This window comes from Camelus dromedarius, chromosome 17, assembly GCF_036321535.1.
Source record: "Camelus dromedarius isolate mCamDro1 chromosome 17, mCamDro1.pat, whole genome shotgun sequence".
Taxonomy (NCBI): Eukaryota; Metazoa; Chordata; class Mammalia; order Artiodactyla; family Camelidae; genus Camelus; species Camelus dromedarius.
The window spans coordinates 38,577,326-38,590,163 of record NC_087452.1 but is presented as its reverse complement, the minus strand read 5'-3'; the positions used below and the strand labels follow the sequence as shown (position 1 = coordinate 38,590,163).

At 41.3% G+C, this 12,838-nt stretch overlaps 2 protein-coding genes across 5 annotated transcripts in view; one reads left to right on the top strand and one right to left on the bottom strand.

Moving 5' to 3' along the window:
• Positions 1-758: 758 nt before the first annotated feature.
• HIGD1A (HIG1 hypoxia inducible domain family member 1A) lies at positions 759-7,636 on the bottom strand. Of its 2 annotated transcripts, none has more exons than XM_010974750.3 (4): positions 7,549-7,636; positions 3,330-3,444; positions 2,575-2,709; positions 759-1,738 (listed from the first exon to the last, which is right to left on the bottom strand). In XM_010974750.3, exons 2-4 carry the CDS (start codon positions 3,424-3,426, stop codon positions 1,689-1,691), a joined length of 282 nt encoding a protein of 93 aa, XP_010973052.1. In that variant the 5' UTR covers positions 3,427-3,444; positions 7,549-7,636; the 3' UTR covers positions 759-1,688. The 2 variants fall into 2 exon arrangements, with proteins under 2 accessions (XP_010973052.1, XP_031325957.1); XM_031470097.2 differs by having other exon boundaries at positions 3,330-3,440; positions 7,549-7,629.
• Positions 7,597-12,838, top strand: part of ACKR2 (atypical chemokine receptor 2) — a 40,477-nt gene continuing 35,235 nt past the window's right edge. Inside the window, exons 1-2 of one of the 3 annotated variants that reach the window (XM_031470092.2) lie at positions 7,597-7,806; positions 10,989-11,049. The gene's annotated coding sequence lies outside the window, so the exon portion shown is untranslated. Of the gene's footprint in view, positions 7,807-7,868; positions 7,885-10,827; positions 11,050-12,838 lie in introns of those variants that run through there. The other 2 variants (XM_064496664.1, XM_064496665.1) reach the window with 2 other exon arrangements.

The window sequence follows — 12,838 nt, the reverse complement described above, 5'->3', positions numbered from 1 at the left end:
TGTACTCATCCATCAGAAAAATTTTCTGAAACTTGTTCCCAAATTTGTTCTTCTTAGAAGTTCTTCTTCTAAGAAGGCTTATCCTTCATGAAAAAAAATTGTTAGGACTGTCTACAAGCATCTCCTATAAGGTCTACTGGAGGGTGGGAGGAGTTCCTAGTAGTAGCTTACATTTTTAAAGCACTTTCCCTATAGACCCATAGACTGATCTATAAGCTAGATGGGACCATAGAAATTACCTGGTCCCATCTCTCATTTCTAACTAGGAAGAGATTGAGAAAACCCTGATCTGGTCCAGGTTATACAATCAATGGAGTGGTGAGTCTGTACTCACCACTGTACCCTTTTGTCGGTGTTACTTTACAATAACTGCTGCCAACCCAGCATTAATTTCGCAAACGCCAACGTTTGAGTCTTGAACACCCACTGGCATCTACCCCTTGACTGCCCAGGTTCCAGTCCCAAATCTACAACCTTCTCTAGCTGTGTGAAACCATTCATACCTCAGTGTCCTCCTCTGTAAAATGAAGATCATAGTACTCCTTAGGGTTGTTAGGAAACTTAAACACATGAAAAGTGCTCAGAGCAGTGTGTGGCACACAGTAAATGCTCAATAAACGTTAGCTATTACTCCTGTTTGGTAAATATTCTTTAACCATGGCTCCTATGAAAGGCACAAAATTTTCTCTTTTTTCTTGAAACTGCTTGTGCTACTTTGAAGAATGATGTTTTTTCCAAGTTGAAACAAATACAAAACATTTGCTAGGTTCACTTACTTTATTAACACTACATTTACCATGTTATCACCATGGAATGTAAATTCAGGTTAGACAAGAGAATTTCACAAGTGCAACAAGTTTTCTGTAATATACCAAAGGTGGTTTATAACGTCTCACCAAACCAGCTTGCTTATAAATCATTAATCACTTCCATTATAATTTATTTAGTGTAACATTTATGATTCTTACAGAGAATATAAGTATTTTTCATTTACCTTTGCATTAGCACTTAAAATACACTTCTATTTCAAGATGACATCTAAAAATTATTCTAATATAACAGCAGCAAAATATAATTCTGCAATTACAAAAGAACTAAATGGGGATCTGTAATTAAGTTATTCTTCTGTTTACAAGTATGATTCTGAAATAAATACTACTAGGATGCTCTGTTATCAGCTTTTACATTTGACTTAAAAACACACACATACGGTCAGTTGCAGGGCCAGGTTTAAGACCAACCAGCCCTTAAAACTGAGTACTCAGTCCACAAGGCAGTCAGAAGAGTTAAATTAACTAAGGTAAACAGGATTCCAACGTTACATCAAAAGCATGTGATATTCTGCAGCAACTGGGAGTACTTGGGACTGGCATGTTGTCTTCTGTAGAACTAATTTTATCAGGAGAGTTTAAGAAGGTGAACATTTTACTACCACCAAGTGCATTTAAAAGTGACATGTTTCTTTTGTGCTAATCTGACTCCCCTGAATGACCTGGCCAGTGAACTAGTCACCAGTAACTTGGTCACCAGGCAAATCAAACCTGCAAGAAAGGAAGCCAGTGTTCAAATTACCATGTTATTGTCTGACCCACTCAACCGATTTATTTTCAACATAAACATATAACCTCAATATGAGATGTCAAACTAAAGCAAGCACCGCCAACAAGACCAAGACAGCATCTCTTCTTCTAAGGTTTCCGTTTTGCCCAGAATTCCTGATACATAGAATAGCCCATACCTAAAGAAAAAGAATGCTAGTTAAACATTTAAATATTTTCTTCAATAGTAAGAAAACTGTAAACAGTTCATAAAATAGCTAAAAGTAGCACTCTTGCTAGCAGACAATATTTACAAGACCCCAGCCTGCTTATACTCTTGTCTTCTTAAACAATTCACATTTCTGAAGTTCTTTTTGCATAGTTTCCCAAGTAGCTCAAGGCTAGTATGACCGGCTCAGACTGTTAAAAATATAATCGATATTTGTCTGGCAACCTTAAAAAATCACTCTCGGTACATAATACCAGATAAGGTAAATGAACTATAAAGTCAATTAAAGTATGTAATATCTTTTCCACCTTCAAAAACTCAATAAAATAGCAATCATATCTCTCCCGGATAATGGATCTTACTACCAACCCTATTTGCATATCTAGACTCTTCAAAGAAATTATAAACTCAGCGATGCCTAGGATTGTCTTTCTTTAAAAGCTTACTAAAATTCTATTATAGACAGTAAAACTGTGTCACTATTTGAACTATTTCTATTAATCCAGTTTTTAAATGAAAATGAATATGTGACATTTGCAAACTGCTTTAAAATCAGCTAAAAGTATCCACCTTGTTTGATTTACAAAGAAATCCACTAATGGGGAACCACACATTTTTTTTTTTAATATTTATTTTGTTTGTAGGGTTTTTTGGGGGTGGGTAATAAGGTTTATTTATTTAGTAATTTTAATGGAGGTACTGAGAACTGATCCCAGGACCTCGTGCATGCTAAGCATGTACTCTAACCACTGAGCTATACCCTCCCACCTGGAACCACAAATTTGAAAATGTTCTGTAGGAACCTACCAAGAGTCATTGCTCCCACAACAAAGCCTTGGGCTGCCACACGCATGTGGATCAGATGAACGGACATTTTAGTATTTCCTCTGCTTTTCAATTTATATAATCCGTATGCAACGATTGCTGCAAAACCTGCCATTCCTGTGAAACAAATAGTCATGTGTATGTCAGATGCATTGGAACGGGGAACCAAGATGATTTTTACCATCAATCAATGATTTTTTATAAAGATGTTCTGAGACCATTACTTAGCTAACATACAGACTTTCTAATTTTCCTGCCTCAGATCCAAAAATCCATAATTGGTAGCAAGCAGTAGCAGATCCAGAAAGTTAACAGCATCTTTAAAATGTTGGCTTGTGGGGCCAGGAGATAAATTTCTTTGAGTGTCAGGGGAACTCTTCCTCTCTGTTCTATTCCCATCCCCGAAGGGATCAGTTAATATAAGCAGAGACCTTAATAAACTGTAACTGTGATAACAGCTTTTTTGTCTTTTGAATCCTTCCAGTAGATCACTGAGGCTGAGGGAGGGTCCCAACACATTCACTGAAATAAGAATCAATAAAATAAGTATGAATACACACAGAAGAATTTCTATAATGAAAGTTATATCATGCCAACCTCAGCATATTTTAACAACATATGAAAAAATATTTGAAAATCAGTGCTTTTAGGAAATGCTTGATGAACAAGTTGACTACACTTCTATTGTGTTAAAGCTTACAGCAGATTGATTATTAGAACATCAAAGTCAAACTTACCAATGGGGACAAATGGTGCCTCTCTAGCTTTTCGGATAAGTTTAGATCCCTCATCTTCATCATATGAAGAAAGAGAAACATCTGTGTTGCTTGACATAGTGATTGAAGGATCTTCCTGAAAAAGAATTTCCATGAGGTTCTGCAGCTAAAAGCATACCTTCTTTTATAAGACTGTTCCTTTTAAGTGGTACCCAAAAAGGCGAGATACTGGCCAGATCATTGTGTGAGTAAGGGGGCAGTTAAAAAAAAAAAAGTCATTTCCATTATCACAGAGACCAAAGGTGCCCTTCTCTCCTGTCAGTCATTTTCCTTTACACAGGAAGCTAATAGGCATTTCATCACAATGAGGTAATAACATTCAATTGCACCTCAGTCATAGTAACTATGTACATACTTCTTTCCCACTGAGGTGATCTGAACAGCCTGTAAACTTTACCTTTAGATAAAGTAAGGAAGTCAGACATAGTACGGAAGTGTACAAGTCTCTGATTAGTGTCAATTATAATAAACTCTAAAGTCCACTGTCCATCCCGCTACTCATACAAAATCTTATCTTAGCTTCTGGGTTTTTCAGGCACATCATACTCCCTTCTGTAATAACAGCCCTCATTCAACACTTTGCTATTCAAGGGGCGTTGGTAATAGTCAAGCTCCTCAAAGACAATCCAACTCTAGAGGTGGGGCTTAGAGCTAGTTTGAAAAGTGAAATCATCCCTCCAAGTCACCATCCCCATTGGGAAGAGTTCAATTTGTCGTCTGACAGAGAAGAAAACCTTAATCCAGAGGACTTGTACAGTATCACACAGCTAGACAGGAGAAAACAAGGATAAGAACTAGACCTCTTCTTGTTTTGAGTGCTCCATTACCTACTAATTGAGTAAACCTCTATTTTCTGAACTTTTATTATATACAAGGTTCAACAAGTTCAAGGTTCAGGATGCTCACTATATACTTGAGGAGATAAAATATAAACACTGAAATAATGGTTCACAAATTAGATTTTTTTTTTAAAAAGGAGAGACATAACAGTATGATTACTTGTCAATAGCATAACAGAGACAATGACAACTGAACTTAGAGTGTGCTATCTTTAAGCTAAAGTAGGTTTGGGAAGTTTTAGAGAAATAAGAAACTGGTCTCCAAGAAACTGCATAGATGGAGAGATTAAATACTGTATTTGTTTTAGGCCAGTATGTTTATTAGTTTCCTTCATAACTAACTAATCATAAACTTCTAAAAGGCAAAAGTTCTTAACTTTTGTCTTAACACAAACCCTCCTCCCACCTCCCTCCCCAACCCCACATTCTAATCATGTTAAACTTCCTACAGAGGCTGTCTAAACCTCCAAGCCTCTGTACAACCTGATTCCTCTGCCTAACACTTTTCTTCCCTTTCCTTCTTCAGATACTCTCTTCCCTGGCTAACTCCTCCATTTTCCAGGTTCTTATATTAACAGACCTCCTCTGGAAAGTCTTCTTTGAACCTCTAAGTTTAGGTTAAGTGCTTTGGTTTTGCAGTCCCATAGGAGTCCATGCTTTCTCCACAATAACTCTCTTGCTTGAATCTTTGAAGTCAGGAGGCTACATCTGCCCTCCTTGTATCTCTGTCCATTGTCTGGCACAATGCTTTGCATGTGGTAAGTATACCACAAAATGTTTGCTGAATAATTTTAAAAGTAATATTTTTTCAACAACTAAAACTATTCTCAGGTAATTTATTTTGGAATATTTAGTGAAAAGAATTATACACATTTTTGTAGAGTTTAATCAGTAAGAAAAATGCCAAGCAATATGTACTTAAGGGCTTGTTTCTTTTTTAATTCTTATATTGTATCTATGAAAGAAGAAATGATAACCTGAATAGGTCTTGCTTGGATCCTTGCAACCATGAGACAAAACCATGATATACCACAATCCAGTTTTGAAAACTAGCACCTTCTTTTGCAGATATAAAAGCTTGTTTTCTTCCTTTGCCTTAATTTTTCCTCAACTATGATGTCATTTGGGGAATTGTCTTTAAAAGCAAGCAAGTTGGTAATTTTTCCTTTAATCTCTCACATCTAGATCACTGTAATTGTCCAACAGGTCAATGGAGCAAAAGTTTTTATGTCCCACCTCCTTTCAGAAGGGAGGAGGATGGCTATCTACTGTATATAAAAGAAAATCCCTGGATCTCCATTCCTCACCCCTGATACAGACTCTTAAGTTTGTATGGGCAGGACATTTGATCAGAAAGTAGCCTATGGGGTAAGAATCAGGGTGTGATGGAACCATGTAGTCATCATTTGCTTTAAGTGACTAATGATAATCTGTCTCTGATCCAGAACACCTTGTATGCACATTTCAGGATGAAATTAATAAAGAGGAATATTAAAAATCCGACCCATCATAATTATTTGTTATTATATAGTTCAAATCATATTTTATATGATCTTATAAATTCTAACAGTGTTTATCTATAACACTCCCAAAATATGAGATTTTGATAATTCTCTTCCTAATGACCACCTAGAAGTTTTCCAAGTAATCATGATTTACAGCTACCTAAATTGAAAATGGTTAACTTTTAAAGTATCAGGGTCAATAACTGCAAATCATATAACTTGAAAATAACAATCCAGATGACTAATCCATGCCAGTAGCCTTATTTTACAGATAGAAAAAGGGTTATGAGGGGTTATGTGAACCCCTCAACAGTAATACATCTCTGACAGAGGAGGATTAGAACCCAGCTCTCCCTACACAGTCCAGGGTTCTTTTGATTGCCAATGTATTGCCAAATCATCAGTCTTATAATATTGGTATACATGTAATCTGAAAAATATTAAAACCCATTCCTTAACAGAAGCCCACACCTCTTTGACTTGTAAAAAAAAAAAGCCAATCAAGCCTAAAATTGAGTAGAACCTTCTTCCCCAAGGCTTAACTCATCGAACAATTTCATTTGTTCACTAGCACCACTTCTAGATTTTCTTTTATTATCGTTTTCTCACCCACCCACAGCAACTGACTCAGATCTCTGTCAGAAAGTTGAACAGGTACAAAAAGAGGCACCGATAACCAGATACTCAAAGCCAGCTTGGAAAACACGAACCTGTCTGTAAACTTAGCAAGAGACTACTGAAGACCTTTTCAAATGAATGGGAACCTAAAAAAGGCACAAAGGAAGATGCGATGCCTGGCATCAGGTGGTGTAACAGGTCACAGGATCCACCATCTAACAAGAGTGGTTTCAAATTTTCATGTTTCATCAGGAGTCTGTCAGCTTATCTAAAATGGGGGCAAAGGCCCCATCCCGGAGATTCTGACTCAGATGGTCTGGAGCAGGACCCAAGGAATCTGTATTTTAAGAAGGCCCCTTTAAGTGATTCTGGTGCACAGGGAAGCAAGAGAACCCCTGGTATACAGAACTCAAACACGATCGTCGGGCTGGGGCCAGGTACCACTACAATCCGTCAGAACTTTTCATCCAAACCGGTCGTGCCTGAGTACTTCCGGAGGCAAAGGTTCCTTCCCTAGGGATTACCCCAGAGGGAAACAGATGCCTCTCACACCGGTAATATAAAAGAGACAAGCGAATAAACCTGCCGAATCATTTCTGCTGATCCCAATTCTAATCCTGTGCTATATTTTGTAATCTCTAACTTGGCAGGCTTACTCTTCAGGAAGAAATGTAAATTCCGTCCAGATGCTTGATACAGGCCCTGGGCCTTCTGACTCTCCTTGCTCGAGAAGAAGCCGAGGTCGGGAAGGTCGTGTGCTTCAACCCTCCCTTCAACCCTTCAACCTTCCTCCCCCTCTCTTCCTGTGACCTTGCCACGACTCCGCGGTCAGAGAGCTCTTCCTCCCAGTCCCTCCTCACCCATCGCTGGGCCCCGCTCTCAAGAAGCTCCGGGTACGCTACCGGGTACCCGCTCCCCGAAGTCGGCCCCAGCACCCCCGCGAGGCTTCCCTCCCAGCCACAAGCCTTTGCCCCTCGTAGGCTCCGTATGGCCCCATTCGACGGGGCGGCAGGCCTTGTCTTTGGACCCCCAGCCTCCCCTGAACCACGAGGTCGGGCCTGAGCCCAGCCAACTGGACATCGCCCCCTTAGCATTGCCTCCTACTCCTAGCCCGGCGATCCTCAACCCTCCCAAGGTCCGGCCCAGGGCGGCCTCACTTCTTCCCATCCCGAGGCCGGGAGCCCCCAGCTCCCAATACCCCGCCAAATCTCCACTTACCAACTACAACAAGCCCTCTCAAGCACCAACCGGCTTCAGGTCCCCCTCCCGCACTCGCCGTCTGCCGGCTTCTCCATGTCCCGCCCACGGCCGGCCTCAGCCAATCGGAAGCCGGAGGCTGGCAAGAGGGTGTGCCGGTGCCGGCTGGTGGGTGCGTGCGTGTGCGCTGCGGGTGGGGCGGCAAGAGCGAGTTCCGGGTTGGCTGGAGCGACGTGCGCGGGCGCGGCTCCGGCTCTCACGTGGGGGAGCGCGTCAAAGGTGAGAGATTCGCGTTGGCGGTTCGGCTGAGGAAGCTTCAGGCTCCCCCTCCCCCACGCCCCGGCCTTGGGCTCCGCGGTACTTGAGAAGACGCTTGCCCTTTTCTCCTCGGGCCCCGGTGGCGGCGAGCACTTTGAACTGCATGTCCCTTGCTCCAGCGGGCGGGGCCGGCCCTTGGGAGGCATTGGTGAGGTGTGAGCGCGTCCCTGCCTTGGGCGGTGGGGCGACGGGGCGCTCGCTCCCTTCCCACGTCCTGGTGTTTGTCCGTCGGGAACGTGTGCTTTCGGGCTCCTGTGGTGGCGCTTCCACTCTAGTGACAGGCGGCTGTTAATTGTAAGCACGGGGTCGCTAGAGCTGCAACCTCACTCAGACTGAGGTGACTTACCTGAGGGAAGAAATGTCAGGCCCCTTGTGACTGAACTTTCGGAGAAAGAGACTGGTTTGTTCGTAGCCAGTAAATATCTGGTGAATTTGTACAAAGCATCAAGCACGGTACCTTGGGGACTATAACGCTGACGAAATTAGAATCTGAATATAAACCACAGAAGGAGATAGATTGCCAAGTGCTCTGTGAGGAGCCCAGTGCCATGGGCTCAGGATTCTGAAAATCTCTTGTCTCATAGTCGAGTTAAGACACATACGGGAAACATTCATGCTGTGTCTGATAAGTTAAAAACTCCATACCTTGGTTGTGTGGTGTGCTTTTAAGCTCCTTGAGGGCACGTGTTTTGTCTTGTTCAGGCCGGTGTCTCCTTGAACACAGCCCAGGTAGGGTCTCAATGATGTTAAATGAAGAAAGGACTTAACTCTTGCGGTAGCTGGAAGGCTTGAAAGATAAGTAGGATGATCAGGGACTTAGGGTAAAAGCGCTTGACTTATCATAACAGACAGTGCAGAAGCAAATATAAGAATCCAGTCATCTCTTAGGCATTGAGAAGGTTTGCAGTAATGTAAAACCATGCCACTCTTCTGATTTTTTCTTTTGGGAAATACTTTTTAATGAAAAGGGTATTCACGCTAAAATATATAGATAAATGATTGATAGCCTGACAGATTTGAATATGAAAGTAAAGCAAACATCATCAAGTTCCTTGATTCTGGAAATACAAAGGCCGACAGCAGTAGTTACCACAGCATATTCATTCCTGAAGGGAATTTATACAAATCAAAATGGTATTAGCTGATTTGCTAACTTCCAGAGAATGGGATTTGGGGTCAGGCAGACCAGTTGTTGTCAAGAGCTGAGTGCGTTTGGTAGTAAAGAATGCATCAGAAACGGACTATCAGCATTACCCAGCTGGAAAAGTAAAGACTGTTCAGTATGTGGTTTGTTATATTCTTTGCATTGAGGCGGTATCCTTGGTCTTAGCATATGGAAGGCTGCTACGTGCAGTACTGTAAGCAGGTAGGGTAGGGAGGTCCCTGGAGAAAGAGAACTTGACATAAGAGAAGCCATTTTAGGCCTAAGCCATTTTGTGATGTATGCCTGGCCACAAGGCTTGCCCTTGAACAGGTCTCAGTAAAAATCACCTTAAAGGGAACAAAAGAACAAAACTGTTATCAAGCAAGGGAAGTAACAATAGCAAGGATAATAAATCAGTCGTGAGGACTCCCAGTTCTGTTTCAATGGTAAAGGTTAGCCTGAAGCACGTTCTTGGTAGTTTTGCAGAATTTAAACCCCCTTCAAGCACTCAACCACCAGATCAACTGGAACCCAAGGGATGATGATGTTGGCTGTTTCTGACCCTTGGGACTTGAATCAACTAAAGCTTAGACTCTGTTAACTTTTGCCCCAGTTCCATGCTAAGATCTCTGCTGAAATCTCTTCATGAATATGCATATACCACCCAAACCCCTTCATGCATATGCATGTACCTTGGCTTAAAACTTCCCCAGTTTTACAGTTCAGGGGAGACATTGCTTTGGGAAAGATTCCCTTTGTTCTTCCTGTTGCAAGTAATAAATCCTTCCTTCTCCCAATCTTTGGCTTGGTCATGTCTTTTGGCTCGACACCCACCAAGAGGTAAACCCACTTTTCAGGTAACAGTCAACCCTCTACCCCCTTGACAAGGACTGCTTCTTTAAAGCAGCTGTAGTCCATACAGACCAGTCCCCAGGGAGAAATGACTAGGGTCCAGGCCATGATAAAATTCCTTTTTTTATGTTACTCTGTAACATATCCATAGCTGAACTGAATTAACTCTTCTTCCCCCTATTCTGGATACCCCTTCCTCACAAGCCCGCACTTTCTCCTAAATTTCCTGACTTGGTTGGTGGAACTTCTCTCCATCCCATTAACCCAACATGAAACTTGCATAAATCCCTACTCCTAGTTTTGTGCACACTTAGCCAGTGACATCCTGGTAGATAACTGAGTAACGAGGGGCCAGCCTTGGGCAGATCTTTGGCAGAGATGAGACTGTGCCTTCCCTCTCATAGAACTGTGCTCTGACCAAACTGGACCGGATTTGCCCGATTCCCATACGCAGTGACATTGAGAGGATCATTGACACAGGAAAGCATTATACAGGAAATACATTTGTGCAATTTTAAACTTGATGCAAGAATTTTCATTGATGGTATTTTCCAACAAAAAGCTGTGAGATTGTCACTAAAAAATGGATCTTGGATTTATTGCAGTTCTTCAAAATTTCTTTTTGTTCTTCCTCTTAGTTGCTTTGGGGTGGGGTAGGTTGAGGGGCAATGGGCATGGAACTTCTCTAACCTAGCTGAAGTTCCCCTGCCTCTTTCCCTTGTTTTGGAAAGAGTTGGATTTAGGATTAACAACAGAACCGTCTTATCTTAAAATTTATCTAATTTTATATCCCATATAATTTATTATATGTCTTTTAGTAGAGAATAGTAGGCAGAATTTGGTCTTTTTAATATTCACTTTTACGTAGTTTTAAAATCAGAAAATTTGTAATCTTATATAATCTACATAACTGAAAAGGGTCATTTAACTAGATTACACAAAAGCAGAACTGATCACCAGAAGAAAAAGATTTCTGTTTACCACAGGTGAACAGCTCTTTCCGCCAGAAAGGATGAACATGATTTTCTACTTGGGCTCCCCAGCCAGTTCCTGATATGTGGTATGATGTCGAGCACCACCGTGGTTGTGCGTGAACACTGGGTTACAAGGACCTGGCATCAGAACTTCTGTTACATTTTGCCCACAGCTCCTGGTGGTGTCCTGCACATGGTAAATACTGGTTGAATGACTCAAGACTCTCTGCAGAGGTGAGTACCTGAGTTCAGTGACAGCGGCTACCTTTCAGCCTCCAAGGCTTCAGTAGTTGGGCAGGGGCTGTGGGCTCCTGTGGCTTCTTAATTCTCTTGATCATCCATCAGTCAGAGTTTCCCTTTCAGAACCTACCTCTCTTCTCTCCCACTGCCTTGGATACTGATTGCCTCTCTGCTTTCCCCTACTCTGACTCACCCAACAATGACTTAGGACTATTTTTATAGTCTAATTCTCTGAGAATGAGGTGCCTCTTCTGGGAGGCCCATTGTACTCAACAGCACTGCAAATAGGTTTTTATTGACTGATCTCCAGGCTCTCCCAAGTCATTTTGCCATCACACTGACTGCAAGGCACCATCTGTTTGTCTTGATGGCTTGATGAATTGAGGGCTCATAAATGTAGCTGACCTCTAAATTAGATTCAAATTTCAATAAGGACAGCGGAATGACCTCCTTTGCCAGAGATGGATGGACAATTACTTTTATGACTCTGAGAGAAAAATGGATTCTGCAAACAGATCACTTCACCTGAATTGGTGACCCTTAATTACTTTACTTCTCTATGCTGGTGCTTTTGCTCAGGGACAGGAACCTGCCTGCCCTGTTTCAGGAAGAACCAGAAAGGAAAGATTATCTGCCTGACCCAAGTTCACTCAGTGAATCAGCAGACAAGTGGTAAACCATCAAAATCCTTCTGCTACTTTGCTTTATGAGGTTCAGAAGAGTTTTTCAAGAATGATGAGTATTAAAATAACTGTAGAAAAGGTGAGCTTATGACCTTGGCCTGTTGCTTAGTGCAGTATGGCTGGTTAGAGGGAAATCACAGGCAGTGAGATGGCTAAGCATTAAGTGTACTGTGCAGATTGTGATTCTCTAGAAATTGGGTGGACTGTTGGTTTAGTGCAGTTCACCAATAGTTTTAAAGACCACTTCTGGCTAATTTGTTCTTTTGGTTGGCTGGGATCTGGAATCCTTGTGGTCCATGGGCTATTGCCCTCTGCATCCCCACCCCCCACCCCTTGCAATCACTAATCTATTTTCTTTCTCTATGGATTTGCCTATTCTGGACATTTCATAAAAATGGAATCATATAATATGTGAACTTTTGTATCTGGTTTCTTTCACTTAGCACAGTGCTTTCAAAATTCATCCATGTTGTAGCATGTATAGGTGTTTCATTCCTTTTTGATGGCTAAGTAATTATTTCACTCAATGGATATATACCACGTTTTGTTTATCCTTCGTCAGTTGTTGGACGTTTGGATTGTTTCTACTTTAGGTTATTATGAATAAAATTATTGGGAACAGTCATGTACATGTTTTTCTGTGGACATATGATTTTCTTGGTGGATCATATGATAACTTTTATGTTTAACTTTTTAAGGAACTCCCAAATTGTTTTCCAAAGGGGCTACACCAATTTACATTCCCAGCAGCACTGTATGAGGATTTCAGTTTCTCCACATCCTCACCAACATGTATTACTGTCCATCTTTTTGGTTTTTTGTTTTTTAAAATTATTTTTAACGGAGGTACTGGAGATTGTACCCAGGACCTCGTGCATGTTAAGCGTGCTCTCTACCACTGAGCTATACTCCCACCCCCCGGGTCCATCTTTTTGATTATAGCCATAAAATGGTATCTCGTTGTGGTTTTTTATTTTCATTTCCCTGATGCTAATAATATTGAATATATTTTTATGTGCTCATCGGCCATTTGCTATTTCTTTGCAAAAATGTCTTTGCATACTTTTACCATGATAGGATGTTGAAGGTTTGTCAGATGC